The sequence below is a fragment of the Rutidosis leptorrhynchoides genome, chromosome 1 (genome assembly GCF_046630445.1).
Source record: "Rutidosis leptorrhynchoides isolate AG116_Rl617_1_P2 chromosome 1, CSIRO_AGI_Rlap_v1, whole genome shotgun sequence".
In the NCBI taxonomy this organism is placed as follows: domain Eukaryota; kingdom Viridiplantae; phylum Streptophyta; class Magnoliopsida; order Asterales; family Asteraceae; genus Rutidosis; species Rutidosis leptorrhynchoides.
Window position 1 is genome coordinate 676,218,739 of NC_092333.1, and position 21,262 is coordinate 676,240,000.

Here is a 21,262-nt window from a genome sequence, read left to right on the forward strand (position 1 = left end):
TACAACAATCATCCCAACAACAATAACAACCGCAACAACAACAACAATCAGAAGCAGCTATGCCAAAGGTGTGAAAAGTATCACTCGGGGTTCTGCACCAAATTTTGCAATAAGTGTAAAAGAAATGGTCATAGCGCGGCGAAGTGTGAGGTCTATGGACCAGGGGTTAACAGAACGAAAGGAACAAATGGTGTCGGAACGAGTAATGGAGGAGCAAGTAGTGTCGGAGCAAGTTATGCCAATGTAGTTTGTTATAAATGTGGAAAACCGGGCCACATTATTAGAAATTGCCCGAACCAGGAGAACACGAATGGACAAGGCCGCGGAAGAGTTTTCAATATTAATGCGGCAGAGGCACAAGAAGACCCGGAGCTTGTTACGGGTACGTTTCTTATTGACAATAAATCTGCTTACGTTTTATTTGATTCGGGTGCGGATAGAAGCTATATGAGTAGAGATTTTTGTGCTAAATTAAGTTATCCATTGACACCTTTGGATAGTAAATTTGTACTCGAATTAGCAAATGGTAAATTAATTTCAGCAGATAATATATGTCGGAATCGAGAAATTAAACTGGTTAGCGAAACATTTAAGATTGATTTGATACCAGTAGAGTTAGGGAGTTTTGATGTGATAATCGGTATGGACTGGTTGAAAGAAGTGAAAGCAGAGATCGTTTGTTACAAAAATGCAATTCGCATTATACGAGAAAAAGGAAAACCCTTAATGGTGTACGGAGAAAAGGGCAACACGAAGCTACATCTTATTAGTAATTTGAAGGCACAAAAACTAATAAGAAAAGGTTGCTATGCTGTTCTAGCACACGTCGAGAAAGTACAAACTGAAGAAAAGAGCATCAATGATGTTCCCATTGCAAAAGAATTTCCCGATGTATTTCCGAAAGAATTACCGGGATTACCCCCACATCGATCCGTTGAATTTCAAATAGATCTTGTACCAGGAGCTGCACCAATAGCTCGTGCTCCTTACAGACTCGCACCCAGTGAGATGAAAGAACTGCAAAGCCAATTACAAGAACTTTTAGAGCGTGGTTTCATTCGACCAAGCACATCACCGTGGGGAGCTCCTGTTTTGTTTGTCAAGAAGAAAGATGGTACATTCAGGTTGTGTATCGACTACCGAGAGTTGAACAAACTTACCATCAAGAACCGCTACCCACTACCGCAAATCGATGACTTATTTGATCAACTACAAGGCTCGTCTGTTTATTCAAAGATTGACTTACGTTCCGGGTATCATCAAATGCGGGTGAAAGAAGATGATATTCCAAAGACTGCTTTCAGAACACGTTACGGTCATTATGAGTTTATGGTCATGCCGTTTGGTTTAACTAATGCACCAGCTGTGTTCATGGACCTTATGAACCGAGTGTGTGGACCATACCTTGACAAGTTTGTCATTGTTTTCATTGATGACATACTTATTTACTCAAAGAATGACCAAGAACACGGTGAACATTTGAGAAAGGTGTTAGAAGTATTGAGGAAGGAAGAATTGTACGCTAAGTTTTCAAAGTGTGCATTTTGGTTGGAAGAAGTTCAATTCCTCGGTCACATAGTGAACAAAGAAGGTATTAAGGTGGATCCGGCAAAGATAGAAACTGTTGAAAAGTGGGAAACCCCGAAAACTCCGAAACACATACGCCAGTTTTTAAGACTAGCTGGTTACTACAGAAGGTTCATCCAAGACTTTTCCAGAATAGCAAAACCCTTGACTGCATTAACGCATAAAGGGAAGAAATTTTAATGGAAGGATGAACAAGAGAAAACGTTTCAGTCATTGAAGAAAAAGCTAACTACGGCACCTATATTGTCATTGCCTGAAGGGAATGATGATTTTGTGATTTATTGCGACGCATCAAAGCAAGGTCTCGGTTGTGTATTAATGCAACGAACGAAGGTGATTGCTTATGCGTCTAGACAATTGAAGATTCACGAGTAAAATTATACGACGCATGATTTGGAATTAGGCGCGGTTGTTTTTGCATTAAAGACTTGGAGGCACTACTTATATGGGGTCAAAAGTATTATATATACCGACCACAAAAGTCTTCAACACATATTTAATCAGAAACAACTGAATATGAGGCAGCGTAGGTGGATTGAATTATTGAATGATTACGACTTTGAGATTCGTTACCACCCGGGGAAGGCAAATGTGGTAGCCGATGCCTTGAGCAGGAAGGACATAGAACCCATTTGAGTAAAATCTATGAATATAATGATTCATAATAACCTTACTACTCAAATAAAGGAGGCGCAACAAGGAGTTTTAAAAAAGGGAAATTTAAAGGATGAAATACCCAAAGGATCGGAGAAGCATCTTAATATTCGGAAAGACGGAACCCGGTATAGGGCTGAAAGGATTTGGGTATCAAAATTTGGAGATATGAGAGAAATGGTACTTAGAGAAGCTCATAAAACCAGATACTCAATACATCCTGGAACGGGGAAGATGTACAAGGATCTCAAGAAACATTTTTGGTGGCCGGGTATGAAAGCTGATGTTGCTAAATACGTAGGAGAATGTTTGACGTGTTCTAAGGTCAAAGCTGAGCATCAGAAACCATTAGGTCTACTTCAACAACCCGAAATCCCGGAATGGAAATGGGAAAACATTACCATGGATTTCATCACTAAATTGCCAAGGACTGCAAGTGGTTTTGATACTATTTGGGTAATAGTTGATCGTCTCACCAAATCAGCACACTTCCTGCCAATAAGAGAAGATGACAAGATAGAGAAGTTAGCATGACTGTATTTGAAGGAAGTCATCTCCAGACATGGAATACCAATCTCTATTATCTTTGATAGGGATGGCAGATTTATTTCAAGATTCTGGCAGACATTACAGCAAGCATTAGGAACTCGTCTAGACATGAGTACTGCCTATCATCCACAAACTGATGGGCAGAGCGAAAGGACGATACAAACGCTTGAAGACATGCTACGAGCATGTGTTATTGATTTCGGAAACAGTTGGGATCGACATCTACCGTTAGCAGAATTTTCCTACAACAACAGCTACCATTCAAGCATTGAGATGGCGCCTTTTGAAGCACTTTATGGTAGAAAGTGCAGGTCTCCGATTTGTTGGAGTGAAGTGGGGGATAGACAGATTACGGGTCCGGAGATTATACAAGAAACTACCGAGAAGATCATCCAAATTCAACAACGGTTGAAAACCGCCCAAAGTCGACAAAAGAGCTACGCTGACATTAAAAGAAAAGATATAGAATTTGAAATTGGAGAGATGGTCATGCTTAAAGTTTCACCTTGGAAAGGCGTTGTTCGATTTGGTAAACGAGGGAAATTAAATCCAAGGTATATTGGACCATTCAAGATTATTGATCGTGTCGGACTAGTAGCTTACCGACTTGAGTTACCTCAACAACTCGCGGCTGTACATAACACTTTCCACGTCTCGAATTTGAAGAAATGTTTTGCTAAAGAAGATCTCACTATTCCGTTAGATGAAATCCAAATCAACGAAAAACTTCAATTCATCGAAGAACCCGTCGAAATAATGGATCGTGAGGTTAAAAGACTTAAGCAAAACAAGATACCAATTGTTAAGGTTCGATGGAATGCTCGTAGAGGACCCGAGTTCACCTGGGAGCGTGAAGATCAGATGAAGAAGAAATACCCGCATCTATTTCCAGAAGATTCGTCAACACCTTCAACAGCTTAAAATTTCGGGACGAAATTTATTTAACGGGTAGGTACTGTAGTGACCCGAACTTTTCCATGTTTATATATATTAATTGAGATTGATATTTACATGATTAAGTGTTTCCAACATGTTAAGCAATCAAACTTGTTAAAACTTGATTAATTGAAATATGTTTCATATAGACAATTGACCACCCAAGTTGACCGGTGATTCACGAACGTTAAAACTTGTAAAAACTATATGATGACATATATATGGATATATATATAGTTAACATGATACTATGATAAGTAAACATATCATTAAGTATATTAACAATGAACTACATATGTAAAAACAAGACTACTAACTTAATGATTTTTAAACGAGACATATATGTAACGATTATCGTTGTAAAGACATTTAATGTATATATATATCATATTAAGAGATATTCATACATGATAATATCATGATAATATAATAATTTAAAATCTCATTTGATATTATAAACATTGGGTTAACAACATTTAACAAGATCGTTAACCTAAAGGTTTCAAAACAACACTTACATGTAACGACTAACGATGACTTAACGACTCAGTTAAAATGTATATACATGTAGTGTTTTAATATGTATTTATACACTTTTGAAAGACTTCAATACACTTATCAAAATACTTCTACTTAACAAAAATACTTACAATTACATCCTCGTTCAGTTTCATCAACAATTCTACTCGTATGCACCCGTATTCGTACTCGTACAATACACAGCTTTTAGATGTATGTACTATTGGTATATACACTCCAATGATCAGCTCTTAGCAGCCCATGTGAGTCACCTAACACATGTGGGAACCATCATTTGGCAACTAGCATGAAATATCTCATAAAATTACAAAAATATGAGTAATCATTCATGACTTATTTACATGAAAACAAAATTACATATCCTTTATATCTAATCCATACACCAACGACCAAAAACACCTACAAACACTTTCATTCTTCAATTTTCTTCATCTAATTGATCTCTCTCAAGTTTTATCTTTAAGTTCTAAGTGTTCTTCATAAATTCTACAAGTTCTAGTTACATAAAATCAAGAATACTTTCAAGTTTGCTAGCTCACTTCCAATCTTGTAAGGTGATCATCCAACCTCAAGAAATCTTTGTTTCTTACAGTAGGTTATCATTATAATACAAGGTAATAATCATATTCAAACTTTGGTTCAATTTCTATAACTATAGCAATCTTATTTCAAGTGATGATCTTACTTGAACTTGTTTTCGTGTCATGATTCTGCTTCAAGAACTTCGAGCCATCCAAGGATCCGTTGAAGCTAGATCCATTTTTCTCTTTTCCAGTAGGTTTATCCAAGGAACTTAAGGTAGTAATGATGTTCATAACATCATTCGATTCATACATATAAAGCTATCTTATTCGAAGGTTTAAACTTGTAATCACTAGAACATAGTTTAGTTAATTCTAAACTTGTTCGCAAACAAAAGTTAATCCTTCTAAATTGACTTTTAAAATCAACTAAACACATGTTCTATATCTATATGATATGCTAACTTAATGATTTAAAACCTGGAAACACGAAAAACACCGTAAAACCGGATTTACGCCGTCGTAGTAACACCGCGGGCTGTTTTGGGTTAGTTAATTAAAAACTATGATAAACTTTGATTTAAAAGTTGTTATTCTGAGAAAATTATTTTTATTATGAACATGAAACTATATCCAAAAATTATGGTTAAACTCAAAGTGGAAGTATGTTTTCTAAAATGGTCATCTAGACGTCGTTCTTTCGACTGAAATGACTACCTTTACAAAAACGACTTGTAACTTATTTTTCCGACTATAAACCTATACTTTTTCTGTTTAGATTCATAAAATAGAGTTCAATATGAAACCATAGCAATTTGATTCACTCAAAACGGATTTAAAATGAAGAAGTTATGGGTAAAACAAGATTGGATAATTTTTCTCATTTTAGCTACGTGAAAATTGGTAACAAATCTATTCCAACCATAACTTAATCAACTTGTATTGTATATTATGTAATCTTGAGATACCATAGACACGTATACAATGTTTCGACCTATCATGTCGACACATCTATATATATTTCGGAACAACCATAGACACTCTATATGTGAATGTTGGAGTTAGCTATACAGGGTTGAGGTTGATTCCAAAATATATATAGTTTGAGTTGTGATCAATACTGAGATACGTATACACTGGGTCGTGGATTGATTCAAGATAATATTTATCGATTTATTTCTGTACATCTAACTGTGGACAACTAGTTGTAGGTTACTAACGAGGACAGCTGACTTAATAAACTTAAAACACCAAAATATATTAAAAGTGTTGTAAATATATTTTGAACATACTTTGATATATATGTATATATTGTTATAGGTTTGTGAATCAACCAGTGGCCAAGTCTTACTTCCCGACGAAGTAAAAATCTGTGAAACTGAGTTACAGTCCCACTTTTAAAATCTAATATTTTTGGGATGAGAATACATGCATGTTTTATAAATGATTTACAAAATAGACACAAGTACGTGAAACTACATTCTATGGTTGAATTATCGAAATCGAATATGCCCCTTTTTATTAAGTCTGGTAATCTAAGAATTAGGGAACAGACACCCTAATTGACGCGAATCCTAAAGATAGATCTATTGGGCTTAACAAACCCCATCCAAAGTACCGGATGCTTTAGTACTTCGAAATTTATATCATATCCGAAGGGTGTCCCGGAATGATGGGGATATTCTTATATATGCATCTTGTTAATGTCGGTTACCAGGTGTTCACCATATGAATGATTTTTATCTCTATGTATGGGATGTGTATTGAAATATGAAATCTTGTGGTCTATTATTATGATTTGATGTATATAGGTTAAACCTATAACTCACCAACATTTTTGTTGACGTTTTAAGCATGTTTATTCTCAGGTGATTATTAAGAGCTTCCGCTGTCGCATACTTAAATAAGGACGAGATTTGGAGTCCATGCTTGTATGATATTGTGTAAAAACTGCATTCAAGAAACTTATTTTGTTGTAACATATTTGTATTGTAAACCATTATGTAATGGTCGTGTGTAAACATGATATTTTAGATTATCATTATTTGATAATCTACGTAAAGCTTTTTAAACCTTTATTGATGAAATAAAGGTTATGGTTTGTTTTAAAATGAATGCAGTCTTTGAAAAACGTCTAATATAGAGGTCAAAACCTCGCAACGAAATCAATTAATATGGAACGTTTTTAATCAATAAGAACGGGAAATTTCACTTCAAGCGAAGAAAGCGGCGATTCGGGCTAAGCTTCGAAGTGGGAATTGAATCGTTTCATATTGGTTTTTAATAAATAGGGATTGTAATGGTTTTTTTTTTATTTAGGAATTGTAACCTTTTTTTAAGAATTGTAATTTTTTTTTTATTTTTTTTGGAAATTGTAATGTTTTTATTTTATTTTAATGGAAGTTATTTTATTTATGTTAATTTTTATAATTTTATTCATTTATGTTATTTTTAAAATCATAAAAATAATAATAAAAATATAAACTGATCAACTGACAGAGGTTACCACTCACCACTTTTTCTGACTCAACAAGTCAGGCCTCACATGTCAAGTGAACTCAGTCACCACTCCCAGTGCTCTAACTTACTACTAACATAATATATATATATATATATATGTATATATATATATATATATATATATATATATATATATATATATATATATTGGTAGGATCAAGAGGGAAGTAACCAATCGGGGGGAAGCGGGGGGAAGCAAATTTTTTTTTTCTTCGTTTTTTGAAAAAACTTAGTTCACGAACATTATAGATCGGATGAAAATATGAACATTTAATAAAGACACTTTGTGATAAATGTTTTTATTTTGGTGGGAAAACGCTCGAAGAAGTAATATATAACAATTATCGTGTTTTTCGAGCGTATGTTGAGGTTTTAGACATTAGGGTTTAGATATTAGGGTTTATAGGGTTTAGATATTAGGGTTTAGAAATTTAGGGTTTAGAGTTTAGATTTAGGGTTTATAGGGTTTAGATATTAGGATTTAGAAATTTAGGGTTTAGGGTTTAGATTTAGGGTTTAGATTAAGTTTTTAACACGAACGATTTAGAGTTTAGGGTTTGGTGTTTTGGGTTTATGGAATAAACCCAAAACACCAAACCCTAAACTCTAAATCGGGCTAAATTTTACTTCACAAAACATGAAAAAAAAAGTTAACATCCTTATCTTGAATGTTTTTTTTGTGGATCGTTTTCCCGCCAAAATAATAACATTCATCACGAAGTGTGTTTTCTAAATGTTCATATTTTCATCCAATCAATATCGTGAATACAGTTTTTTCAATAAACAAAAAAAGAATTTTTTTTTTTTTTTTTGCTTTCCTCGGCTTCTCTCGATTGGTTACTTAATCATTCATCTGGATATATATATATATATATATATATATATATATATATATATATATATATATATATATATATATATATATATATATATATACACTCGGTATAGTTATACAATTAGAATTGCTAAACACACATCGCCCAACTGTTGCCAAGAAGAAATCGTGGTACGTGAAGCTGATCTTACTCATAATCTCATAATCAGGTTTCAATATTTATAGTTTCAATTCTTTATAATGATCAATCAGTATTTTGTTGCATGGTTAAATTTTGTTATATTTCCCCCAACATACCTAGGGTTTTAGTTGTCTCCGTATGTATGTATTTATGCTGATTTTGTTGGAGACTAAAAATTAGCGGATGTATTTGTGTTGTACGTTTTATCGATGAACATCTGCAAGCTTTTCGTAAAGTGGATGGTAATAATATCATTAAATAACGGAGTATTTTAACATCTGTGCTGTTGTATTTACACTGATAGTCGTCAATTTTTTGGTGTTTTTTTTATTTTTTTATTTTTTTTTTTTTTTTTTTGTGGAGGTAGGTTTGTATGATTCGAGGTTTGTTTTTATGTTTTGGCTTAGATTATTCTCTGGAATTTTAATCAGTGCATTTGGTGGAGTTGATTTTTCATATGACTGTCGGTTGTATATGTGTTTTGATAGAAACACAGCATATGTTCTTTGTTTTTAGTAGTTAAATTTGAGTTTTATCAGCTCTGTCACTTTGACAGATTCATCCAAGTGTTGAATCAAATCTCAAAGGGGGACCAAAAGCTATTATCAGTTTATGATTGTCGTGTTTATTAGAAAAATAGAGTTAGTCTATTATTTACAAATAGTTTTGCTGTTTCAATGTCGTAAAATATATTTCATGTTGAATGTTGAAGTTAATGGTCATTTTTTCTGCTGTTTCAATGTCGTAAAATATATTTCATGTCGGTAACATATTTAGCTGTTGTTATTGTCTTTAAGTGATTTTTTTTTTTGCATTATAATTGCCTTTTCTTATTTCTTATTACTATTTCATGTTTGCTTTGCTATGTTATTGCAAATCTATTTGTTACGTATCTATTTGGTTCTGTTTCTTTTAGATTGATAGTCTTATATAATACGATGTCAAGTATGCTCATCAAGTTGGTAGTGTTGATTTGAGTTTAAATCTGTTAGTTTATTGTTGACACAAATGGCCAATAGATAGTTTCAAATACTTATTGGTATGTCATGTTTGGTGTGAAAAAAATAAAGTGACTACCTGTTTAGTTTAATGTTTTGTTTAATAATTTGTTCATCATGCTTTTGTTGTTTGCAATATTTATAGTTATGTGGTTGTTAAATGACATATGGTTACTGTTATGTTCTTTCTAAGTTATATATCTAAGCTTACGATGCTGATATCAAGAGATGTTTTTGTGGGCAGTTTTTTTTGCAGTATTATATAAATCCTACTATGGCCGGTGATAGTAACTCTGAAATCGGTGACGTGGTGACTCTTTATGTGCGGTGCCCTTCAAACGGCACGAAGTTTGCGGTTCAGGCTCGCCTCAAGGCATCGGTTGAGTTGTTGAAGTCCGTCATCGAACAGAAGTGTGAAATTTCCGCACTTGAGCAGAGTCTGATATTCAAAGGCCGTGTTTTGAACAACAACCAGACTCTACAGAGCTATGGTATTTCCTTCATAACTCATGTAATACAGATATCATGTATTCTAGGGTTGGGTTGGGTTGAGTTGATCAGTTCTGGTTATGGTTATCGGGTTGGTTGGTCATAACGAGTTGACCCAGACCCGACCTGATTTTCTAACGAGGTTCACTTTTTGAACCCAATATTAGGTTCAGTTCTTGAACCCAATATTAAACCTGTTGAACCGGATCGAAGACCCAGATAACCTGTTTAGTTAATTAAGTCAACATATTTTTTATGTTAATTTTAGTTAACATGTTATTACGGGTCAAATAGGTCACATGAGTTCATCTTTAAATCAATCACTCATCATATTAATAAGCTCAAAAACGTTTACAAAATCATATTGCTCGGTGTGTTTATCCAAATTTAATATTAGAACATCTTTAAACAATTTAGTTTATCAATTTAAAATTATATATTCAAATTTTTAGCTGTTTCTAAAGTTAATATGGCTTGTTGATACGAGCACTTGGTTCGTATCGAACAACTTTAAGTTTCTCTAGTCAACGGTCTTCGTTTTTTACTGCAGCATGAGACATTTAATGATGTTGTTACCTGTCCAACTAGAGTTTTTTTTTTTTAATATTCTTCAGATTGATTGATTGATGTATAACATGATATCTTTCGTTAAAGTATTTAATAAACTTGAAAGGTTTATTTACCTATCTTTTTACGATATGCAATGCAAGAACATGTTAATTAAAATCGTATCTTTTTTTCTTTGAACGACAAGTAAAATCATATCTATCATATGGTATTTACAAATTCGATAGTTTTAATTGCTCAGATGTCTTTTTATGTGGCTGCAGGCTTGGAGGCAGAACATACTGTTCACCTGGCTCGTGGTTACGTGCCTGGGTGTGGTAGGTCTCCACCAAGAGTGAATGGTGGTGTACCTATTCAACATACTCCTAGCATGGTATTTCTGTTACTCGTGTAGTTTGAATTTTTTTCTCGATCATTATGACGTGGACTCACTTGAATTTTGCGCCTTTTAGCTCGGCCCCACTGCACATTTAATAGAAAACATGCATGATTCAGACCCCCAATTCAGTGAGATGATGCAAAATCCCGACTTTAATCGTCTTTTACCCTCGCCTATGACCATGGAGGTAATTCTGATGTGACATCTTATTCTATTAACACTTTTATTATTTTAATTCACTTATTATTTTCTTAAGTGTAACATGTTTATTGCTATTTCAGCAATTGATGACACTAAACCTATGTACTTTCTCGGGACTTGATCGGTAAATCGCCTTATTCGTCATTTTTTTTTCCTGTTGGTTCATAAATACTTGATTGCGCATCAATTGTTGATAATATGCAAAAGCTACATAAATTAGGTTTAGTTTATATGTTGGTATGAATTTTCCATTTCTGGATGCAGGGATGCGGGTCGAACTGGTGGAGCAGGTAACTTTATTTATGTCCATAACTTTGTGATAGTCTTATACTCCAGAATTGGAAATATCGTTGTGTATTTCTGAATTTTAAACCTAATATTGATTGATGGTCTTAAAATGAATAACAGTGACTCCGGCGGAACTGTATGCTGCTACCATACGTGCAGAACTTCAAGAATTGGGCTTTTTTGATGTGACTGTTGATGTGGAGTCTTCAAATGCGAGGTTTGCCGTCCAGACTAGCCTCGAGGCTTCTGTTGAGTCATTTAAGTCCGTTCTTGAACCGAGGTTCGAAATACCGGCAGGACGGCAGTGTCTGATATATCAAGGACATATATTGGAAGACGGTCGGACTCTACTGAGCTACGGTATTTTGCTTATATTACTCCGGTTGCTATATTTATTATAACTCGTAATATGTTTACTGTTATACATATATCATGTATTCTAGGGGTGGTTGTACTGGTTAGGTTGAGTTGAATTGATCCACTCTGGGGTTGGTTGGTCGTAACGAGTTGACCTAGACCTGACCTGACCTGGTATTCTAACCGGGTTCATTTTTTGAACTCAATAGTAAACCTGGTAACCTTGATCCGACCCACATAACCTGTTTTTATATTCTCGAGAGCAGTGGCGGAAGCATGAATTTTTTTCACCAGGGACGAATTTTTTTTAAATATGGAGGTTTTTGGACAAAATACAGAGGCTTTTGGGCAAACTACGGAAGCTTTTGGGCAAAATACGGAGGCTTTTGGGCAAAATACGGAGGCTTTTGGGCAAAATACGGAGGAGGCTTCTGGGCAAAAAAATCCAGTGGGAGCAAAATTGAAAAATCCAAAATTTTTGTACTGAAAATTGCAAATCCACTGGGAGCGGGCGCCCCACCCTGCCCCCACATATATGCGCCCCTGCTTGAGAGTGATGTGTAACATTATAATGGTATTTGATAAACCCGGAAGATATATCTCCTTAACTTTTTACGATAAGTAACGCCAGAATGATACTTAACATCATATCTATCATATGGTATTTATATACTTAATAGTTTGATTAATTATGCAAACGTGTTTTTATCTCGGCACAGGCTTGAAAGCAGAAGACACTGTTTACCTAATTGTTCTAGAGGGCCCACCCCAAAATCCCCCGGCTAAACGTAGAACCACTGGTGCTAGGACAAGTACGAGTTCTCCTGCATATATATTACAAGGCATGTATGATTCAGATCCCCTTTTTAGAGAGATGATGAAAAGTCCTGCCTTATTTCGTAAATTTTCCTCGCCCACGGGTATGACCGAGGAGGTAAATCCTGATTTGACCTTTTACTTTCTTCAGCCATTTACGTTGCGTTTATTTTGTTTTCTTAACTTTAACATGTTTATTGCAATTACAGCAAATAATGACTTCAGGCCTATCTCTTTTATCGGGACTCCGTCAGCAACAAACCAGAGGGTAATTTACCTTATTCGTCATTATTTTTCCGGTTGGTTTATAAATACTTGATTGGGTATCAATTGCACAAAATGCAAAAGCTCGATGATGATGACTTAAAGTACATATACAAATACATAAAAAATTTAAATAAAATGTAATGAAGATTTGCACTGTTTGTCTGTCTCCTGACAGTGTTCTTCTTAGTATGTTTATTGCCATGCTAATATTGTATATGATCTAAATCTGAGTTTGTATACCGATGGAACGAGATTCAACAAGCCTCTGGCTTTTTATATTGTAGCTTGTTTTCTAACGCACACAGTTTGAGCGTTTGCTGTAAAATATACTTTAATGTCAATCTTCCTAATAGCATACTACTTTAATGTCAATATATGTGCAGGTCCAAAAAACACTGCCATGCTGCCTTTGTGGGAGTGGGTAGGACCCTAGGGACTACTTCTTCAGAGGACACCGTAGTTGCCCCTTCGGTCCCTTTAAATGCTGCCCCGACTCCATTTGTGGGCCTAGTTGTGAATGACACATTGCCATCTACTTCTATCCAGTTAAGATTAGCTGATGGTACCCGTATGGTTTCACGCTTTAATCTCCACCACACGATAAACAATATCCGTTCTTTCATTGATGCATCGAGACCTGGAGGGACCAGGAATTATCAGTTACTAACCATGGGGTTCCCTCCGAAGCAGCTAAACGATTTGAACCAGACAATCGAAGAGGCTGGGTTAGCCAATTCGGTTGTAATACAGAAACTTTAGTAACTTTGTTTTACCAAATATGTACTTCAAATTTACTACTAGTGTTTCTTGCTTGTTTCAACAACTGGTCCATGCATACATGAAGTTAACAATTGAGGTTCTTTTGACTATGTAGATTGAACACTATTAGGATTATATGTTTGTGAAACACCATGGTTGGAATCTAAAGAATATTTACACTTGAAGGTCTTATTATTCTTTAAGTTTTATCGTGTCTTTTTAATACTTGTATTACTCAGACCTTGGACGAATTGATCGTGTTGTTTACTTGGACTATTTTCTATTGCAAGAAACGTTCCGGAGAATGTTAGATGTGAAGTGAGAAATGGGGTTGTTATGGTAAAACAGCTCGTACCATTTAGCACTTCCTTTATGCAGCAGGTTGAGCAACATTGCAACGATCTCGTAAAATTTGACGAACATATGCATGTATCCTTATCGGTTGTTTTCCAAGCGCGACAGTATATGTACATCTAAGTTTAAATAAGGTTTACCTTTTTGATTGCAAGAGTCCAAGTTTAATTAAAGCGTTTAATTTCACAACCGACCAGCTGCTGTAAGCATGTAAGGCCCCCAGCCAGTAACTAACTTTTCACACAACTTTCGGTTGTGAAGATGTAACACTAGTGCGAGAAATGTTGGTGGTTTTTTAAGTCAAGTTCACAATATCCTCCTCAAATATACAAAATAACTATAACTACTGTATTAAAAGTTTAGTTAGTTTCAAACAATATATAGCAGCCGTGGCAGTTAAAAAAATATATATATAGCAGCCGTGAATGTATTAAAAGTTTAGTTAGTTTGTAACAACATATAACAGCCGTGTATCCTGATACTAGACATATCTTTAGCTGCCTCCAATAGCAAGTCTTCTTTTAAGGAAATTGCTTACGTGAGCCCTTAAGAGCACTCGCAATGAAACGGTGACATGGAAGCAAATTTGTTGTTTTTTTAGAAAACATGGGTTTTAACCGTGTCAATGTGTCAAATTTTGAAGGTAAATTGTGGCGAGTATTAAATTTGAGTGAATATTTTGGAAGTGATGGTGATGAACACGTAGGAGTGATGGTGATGAACATAAGGATGTAGTAGAAATAACATTGATGGATTTTCGGATTCAAATCCAAATGATATAAGCTTTGTGCTCAAATGTTACAATACAATAGGGTACCTTTTATAGAAAACTATGAAATCAAAAACAAAATCAAATTCCAAAAGTAACCTTAGGAACCGGATACATCCTATATTCGTTCGGTGTTGAGTTTGAAATTTTTGATTCTAGTTATGCAGCGCAAGATAAACCACAAAACCATCCGATGCTAGTACATTGAAATCTTTGTTCTCGACTTCTTTTGTTCGAGTTTCACACCCCAACACGTTTGGTACAAAGTAAATTCGTTGAAGGAATCTCAAGCTGTGAAACTTAAAAGTTCTCCGTGTGTGATTACTTTTCCGGACGTTAATATAAACAATGATCCATCTCACCTCTTCTCACATATGTATTCAGGTACGTTTCGAATCCTATTAATCATTCAAAAAGATAATGACGAGAAAAATGGTGATCCAGTTGAAGTACTTCGTATTAAATAAGTTTAAGTTAAAATTACTTGATTGGTCTCTCAACTTTGTTTGAAATTGCACATTTACATATTAACTAACACACAAAAGTTATGAATAGTACCAGAGGCATTTTCGACTTTTCACCTTTTTATTTTATTTTTAATTTTAACTAAATTTCATTTTATCAACAAAAACCCCCACACTTTTATGAAAAATTCAAATCGACCCCCCAAACAGGGGGTAAAGTGTCAAATAACCATTTTCTCATAAAAAATCTTAAATAAACTCCACCCAAATATTCAACGGGTCATATCTTCTCGCTCGCAACGAGTTAAATTTTTCCGACACCATCGTTAAACTCGAAATAATTTTAGGAACACAATGTCACTAGCTATACGCAAAACGGACGTTTTTTAAAAAAACGCTAAATATTTGGGGTACTTTTCATACACGTTGATTTTGCGTTAAATTTTTAAAAGTCGACAATTCCATAGCGAAACGCGGAGATGTACATATATTGTTAATTTAAAATAACATTTAAATCTCTTACGGGTTATACCTTTTAGTTCGACTCGAGTTGCGCTTCAACGACATCATCGTTAGCCACAAAATGATTTTACTAAACGCAATAAAATACATTAAAAATCGAACCCCCGACGCGAAGCGAGGGTTCAATAACTAGTTAAGACTAAAGTCTATTTTTACCACGGATGACCCTAAAGTTTAAGTTTGCGCGATTGGTCCCTCACACTAACGACCACATATGTCAAGTAGTGACATGTGCTTGTCACATGAGGGTGATTTTGTCATTTTATCTTCTCATCTCCTTTTCCTTTTCCTTTTTCTTTTACTTATAACCTGAAACTGAAATTCTTATTTTCTTCATCTCGTTTCTGATCTAATCCTAAAATCTTAAAACACAAAACCCTGGAATAAAAAATCATTCTAACCATTTTTGAAAATTAAAATTAATACATATTACGGAGTTATAATCTGCAAATTTGAAAATTCCTTCCTGGTTCCTTATTTCTCCGATTTAGGAATATTATGAATCCATTCTACCACCGTCGGCAACAGTCGATCACCGCCGTAAACAAATGATAACACCCACCATCCACCGCCCCACCACGATCGAGATTTTGCGCTGTTTTAAGGGATCTCCTTCGAGTAGTGCAGGTGAGAATCGAATCAATTACTGAAGTGTAAAGGATTAATGAATTGTATGCCGCCGGCCATGAATTAAAAAAATCAATTAATGAATCAAATGGGTCACCTCGAATTGGTTTTCAGTTTTTCACGACTGCAACGACGAATCGGCTATTTTTTTTAAGGCAAGTTTCAATTCATTTATTATGTGTATGATATATCTTTTGGATATATCGTAACAATTGATTGTATCGTTAATTCTGATGAAAAAAAATGTTTAAAGACTAATATATAGTGTTACAAAAATTTCCCAAGGTTATGCGGACATCTATTTTTTATTTTTATAAAAATTTTACAATCACTGATCATTAATTGAGGTTAATGGATGTAAATGTGTTTTGTTTATGTTTATGATTATAATTATAATTTTATGTAGGTTTATAATCATAAATTTGTTTAGGTTTAGACTAATGATAATGTTTAGATTGAAATTTGATAAATTTGAAGTGAAGAAATTAGGGTTTTGTGAATTTTAATTAGAATGTAAATGTGAATGTGAATGAAGATGATGAAGATGAATGGGTAAAATGAAATGGACAAAAATACCCTACCTCATTCATGTGCCTCGCACATGGGTTAATTAACAGACTTTTACTAACGTCTGTTAGAGTTGGGGACCAACTACACAACATTTGCAAATTTCAGGGTTCTCTAAGTCAAAATTAGACTTTAGTCCTTAATTTGCAATTTTGAATAAAGTTCAGGGACCAATCACGTAATTTTATTAAAGTTTAAATTATTACTCCGTAGGTAGTAGTGAAAAATAGGTGGAGGAGCTGGTCGAGGTTGAGGAGTCTTTTGGTAATAGATGGAAGCCATAGAACAGTAGAAAAGTAAAAAAGAAATGTTGAAGTGATTAATGAAATGGAATATTTTCTATAATAATATCACTATCAATGTGAATGGACAAATTTTAGTTTGCACAGTGAGCATGATGAGGTGGAATCTGAAAATGAAACTGATGTCCATGATATTAGTTTGGGTCAAGGACAAACACTTTGTGAGTTTAGCTTAATGAGAAAGTTTCCTACAGCTTTTACTGAATTTATGCCTTTATGCTTGTTTGATCACACCTTTTTTTTGGAACATGGTTAATATTCTCATTCCCACTCTTGTGAAAAGAAAGGGTAGCCCTTTTAAATTAAATAACCATAAAAAAAAAAGGCGGGACCTAGAGGTTAATTGGTTGGGTTCGTCCCGTGTTTTTTTTTTTTTGTTTTTTTGTTTTTTTGTTTTTTTCCATTTGTTGATTTCATTTAGTTCGTTTGGTTTGGTTCATGTTATATATTATCATATAGTAGTCGATTTAGTATTGATTAGTTTGTTTTAAGGTTTATCATGTTGTTAAGGGAGACTCGTTTAAAAATAGTTTTCGTTTAGTTGGTTATTTTTTAGGTGCGAGCTTACCCGTTTTTCCCGTTTATTTGTATTCTCCGTTTTTCCATACGAGTATTCCTTATTTTTGAAAAAAGAAAAAAAAAAAAAAAAAAAAAGATATGCCATTTCCAATGGATGGTTACAAAACTGAAAATGGTAAAACAGAAGACTAGATTATGAAATAGAGAAAAGGGTAATGTTGATGAATAGGTGGAGAACTTTAAAGGAGATTTGTTGAAAGTACAATATGAGGTTGTTTGAAAGCTTTTAAGCAAGCCATAGTTAAGCCTAAAGAGTAAAGTGCAATGGTTAAACTACTGTAGTATACATGCGGCCCCGTTCATTTCTTTGCAACATTAAATATCCTTACCTGTCTCCCGAACACATTTAATTAATTTTACCCCACCCACCCACCACTCGAAGACCGCACATATACTACAGTTAGTTTAATTTAATTATAAAACATATACATTCATTCAATTAATGAGATCAAGGTAAAGGTTGGGTCGCTCCATACAGTTATATATACCCACCCTCAATCAATAAGTTAGTTAACTTCCTCCTCCTCCTCTGAAATCCAATACTTACACATAGGATATAATATTATATATATGGCTTGTTTATTAAGGAACAAAAATATTGTCCCAATACTAGTACTAGTACTGGTATCCAGTCTTTGCACTCCCATATCTGCTTCTTACAATTACAGAAGCGATGAGCTATTGAAAGTTACCCGATCTGTTTTTGTAGATTCTCTAACATCTACCATTCAAACCGTGCGAGACGTGATCTCTGTTGTGTCTAAGTTCAGTGGTACTTTCGGTACAAATTTTCGGCTTTCTAATGCCATTGCTGATTGTCTCGATCTTCTCGATTTCACTACTGATCAACTTACATGGACTCTCTCTGCTTCTCAGACCCCCACATCAGGTAACGTACCTCAGTAACAAATTCAATATACAATTATAATTTTGTGATTGTACTTAATTTAATTAATTATCAATTAGGCAAATATAACAGCACCAGTAACATGGGGGCTGATATGAGGACATGGCTAGGGGGGGCATTAGGTAATCAAGACACATGCATGGAGGGATTTGAGGGTACAAACAGCGTTGTAAAGACGTTGGTTTCTGGTAGCCTTGACCAGGTCACCTCGTTAGTGCGTGAAGTACTCGGTATGGTAAACGAGCTGCAAGCACTAACAGATCATCATCAGATTCCATCTGGTTCGAGGAAGCTACCAAGATGGGTGAAACCAAATGTTAGGAAACTTCTTCAAGCCAATTATAATGTAGCAGCTGATGTGGTTGTGGCGGCTGACGGTAGCGGCAACTTCACTAGAGTGATGGATGCCATCGCTCTAGTACCAGATTATAACAGCCGCCATTATGTGATTTATGTCAAGAAGGGTATCTACAGGGAGTATGTGGAAATCAGTAAAAAGAAAACAAACATCATCATGATTGGTGATGGCATGGATCTCACTATCATTTCTGGTAACCATAGTTTCGGTGACGGTTGGACCACTTATCGCTCTGCTACTTTTGGTAAGCTATTAATATTAATACATTATTATTTACTTTACAGAAATCTACTAATCACTGTCTCATTATTATAAGTGTTCATTTTTGAAAATGTACAAAAGTTTTAGAAAACTCCATTTACTTTATGCTCCGCCACTAAAATATCATCTATATACACTAAAATTTATTATGAAAGATAGAACGGTGGAACGTTTTTTTCCTGTTCGGGCTACATGGAGGGCGAATATTTTAACCCCATACTCTAATGTATGCTACCTAGCAGTATCCTGGCTGTTTCCGACCTTTTCTGGCCACCATAAAATCCGACCTAAACAAGGTTCAACCTGAGACTTCTTGTAATGAATTCGGGGCCAAACCACTGAGCTAACTTTTGATGATTCACTAAAATCTATTATGACTAGTTAAAATAGAAATGTGATGGTTCACTAAAATCTATTATGGCTAAGTTAAAATACAAAATGCACACTTTATGTGGGAAATTCTAAAACGAAATTGTGGACACTATTAATATACAACCTCGTCAATAATTTAATTTATTGATAATTAGTTACATTGATTTACTAGTACTAGTTTACTAGTACTAGTAATATTACATGGATTTTGTTCATGAAAATGTAATACTGGATGGATACATTTACAGCTGTGAAGGGAAAAGGGTTTATAGCTCGTGATATGAGATTTGAAAACATAGCAGGACCTGAGAAGCACCAAGCAGTTGCATTTCGATCTGATTCAGACCTTTCTGTTATTTTTCGTTGTGCTATCACGGGATACCAGGACACTCTGTACGCCCACTCTATGCGTCAATTTTACAGAGAATGTTTAATATCGGGGACGGTTGATTTCATATTTGGAGATGGAGTTGTAGTGTTTCAAAACTGTCAGATACTAGCCAGAAAAGGCCTTCATAACCAAAAGAACACCATTACAGCACAAGGTCGTAAGGAACCAACTCAACCTTCGGGTTTTTCAATCCAATTTTCCAACATATCCGTGGAGCCCGATTTGATCGTCTCTAATGGTAGCATGCCTACATATCTTGGACGCCCATGGAAGCTGTATTCTCGCACTATCTTCATGCAATCCTACATGAGTCCCCTTATCCAAACTAAAGGCTGGCTTGAATGGAACGGTGATTTTGCTCTCGATACTCTTTACTATGCAGAGTACATGAATTATGGTCCAGGTGCGGCTTTAGGAGGTCGTGTTAACTGGCCTGGTCTTCATGCCATCAATGATTCCAGTCAGGCGAACAACTTCACTGTCTCCGAATTCTTGTTAGGCAACTCGTGGTTACCATCAACCGGAGTCAAGTATACAGCTGGATTGATGGGTTAAGGCTTAATTTATCATGTATCATTTATCACTAGATTATACTGTATTACAAATATAAGAGTATTTTTTTTAACTATATAATAATTTTACTTTCATTATATATGTTTTTATATCCGTCCCAAAATAAATGTCTTATTTTGACTCTTCAAAGTCAATCATTTTCAACTTTGACTTCAATTATCTTAATTTGTGTTATATAACAACAGATGATAAAACTCATACCAATAAAAAGTACAATTAAAACTCAATTCACTCATTTATTTTTCATTAAATATTATATAACACAAACAGATATATTTAAAGTCAAAATTGAGAAGGAAAAAAAAAACATTGAAAACTCAAAACATAACACTTATTGTGGGACGGGATATATGTTATTCCTACATATGTCACGTTAAATATTGTGACCAAAGCTCAGGTTCCTTATCTGTTTTCAACCATCGTACATTTTAAACATAAAATTGTAATAGTTCGAAGTAAATAAAACTAGAAGAAATAATATCAATAAAATGGTTAAGATAAAAGATGCTCAAACAGATGTAGTTCGTAGATCTTTAGATAAAACATCTTAAAAAACAAATAACACCTAACACTATTGTATACGTGACCTCCCAAACACGCAACAATAAATGGATATGTAAAAGAAAAACAAAGCAAGTAGCAACTAGCAACTAGCTAGCTTTGTAATTAATTCATATAATAATTTAATATAATCGTCATTTTAGACTTGAAGTTAAATGGCAAAAGATCTTGTCCAAAACTGAATTCGACAGCTTGTCATGGTCAGCTATGT

At 34.6% G+C, this 21,262-nt stretch overlaps 3 protein-coding genes across 4 annotated transcripts; all 3 read left to right on the top strand.

Annotated features, from left to right (window-relative positions):
- Positions 1-8,481: 8,481 nt before the first annotated feature.
- On the top strand, positions 8,482-12,634 carry LOC139851575 (ubiquitin-like domain-containing protein). The gene is made up of 9 exons (XM_071840659.1): positions 8,482-8,565; positions 9,566-9,812; positions 10,641-10,750; positions 10,830-10,943; positions 11,038-11,081; positions 11,222-11,247; positions 11,366-11,605; positions 12,322-12,577; positions 12,628-12,634. The coding sequence occupies exons 1-9, from the start codon at positions 8,533-8,535 to the stop codon at positions 12,632-12,634; spliced, it is 1,077 nt and encodes a 358-aa protein (XP_071696760.1). The 5' UTR covers positions 8,482-8,532.
- LOC139885979 (plant UBX domain-containing protein 4-like) lies at positions 12,632-13,623 on the top strand. Its single transcript, XM_071869725.1, has 2 exons — positions 12,632-12,686; positions 13,069-13,623. The coding sequence occupies exons 1-2, from the start codon at positions 12,634-12,636 to the stop codon at positions 13,442-13,444; spliced, it is 429 nt and encodes a 142-aa protein (XP_071725826.1). The 5' UTR covers positions 12,632-12,633; the 3' UTR covers positions 13,445-13,623.
- Positions 13,624-15,946: 2,323 nt separating this feature from the next.
- On the top strand, positions 15,947-20,567 carry LOC139885980 (pectinesterase/pectinesterase inhibitor PPE8B-like). Of its 2 annotated transcripts, XM_071869727.1 has the most exons (4): positions 15,947-16,180; positions 18,338-18,517; positions 18,595-19,137; positions 19,775-20,567. In XM_071869727.1, exons 1-4 carry the CDS (start codon positions 16,102-16,104, stop codon positions 20,470-20,472), a joined length of 1,500 nt encoding a protein of 499 aa, XP_071725828.1. In that variant the 5' UTR covers positions 15,947-16,101; the 3' UTR covers positions 20,473-20,567. The 2 variants fall into 2 exon arrangements, with proteins under 2 accessions (XP_071725828.1, XP_071725827.1); XM_071869726.1 differs by lacking the exon at positions 15,947-16,180 and having other exon boundaries at positions 17,981-18,517.
- The last annotated feature ends 695 nt before the right edge of the window (positions 20,568-21,262 follow it).

Coding starts and splice junctions, on each gene's coding strand:
- LOC139885979 (XM_071869725.1), top strand. CDS start 12,634: ATGACTTCAGGCCTATCTCTTTTATCGGGACTCCGTCAGCAACAAACC. Junction 12,687..13,068: donor CGTCAGCAACAAACCAGAGG/GTAATTTACCTT, acceptor ATATATGTGCAG/GTCCAAAAAACACTGCCATG.
- LOC139851575 (XM_071840659.1), top strand. CDS start 8,533: ATGAACATCTGCAAGCTTTTCGTAAAGTGGATG. Junction 10,751..10,829: donor TTCAACATACTCCTAGCATG/GTATTTCTGTTA, acceptor TGCGCCTTTTAG/CTCGGCCCCACTGCACATTT. Junction 11,606..12,321: donor TCGGACTCTACTGAGCTACG/GTATTTTGCTTA, acceptor ATCTCGGCACAG/GCTTGAAAGCAGAAGACACT.
- LOC139885980 (XM_071869726.1), top strand. CDS start 18,199: ATGGCTTGTTTATTAAGGAACAAAAATATTGTCCCAATACTAGTACTA. Junction 18,518..18,594: donor TTCTCAGACCCCCACATCAG/GTAACGTACCTC, acceptor ATTATCAATTAG/GCAAATATAACAGCACCAGT. Junction 19,138..19,774: donor TTATCGCTCTGCTACTTTTG/GTAAGCTATTAA, acceptor ATACATTTACAG/CTGTGAAGGGAAAAGGGTTT.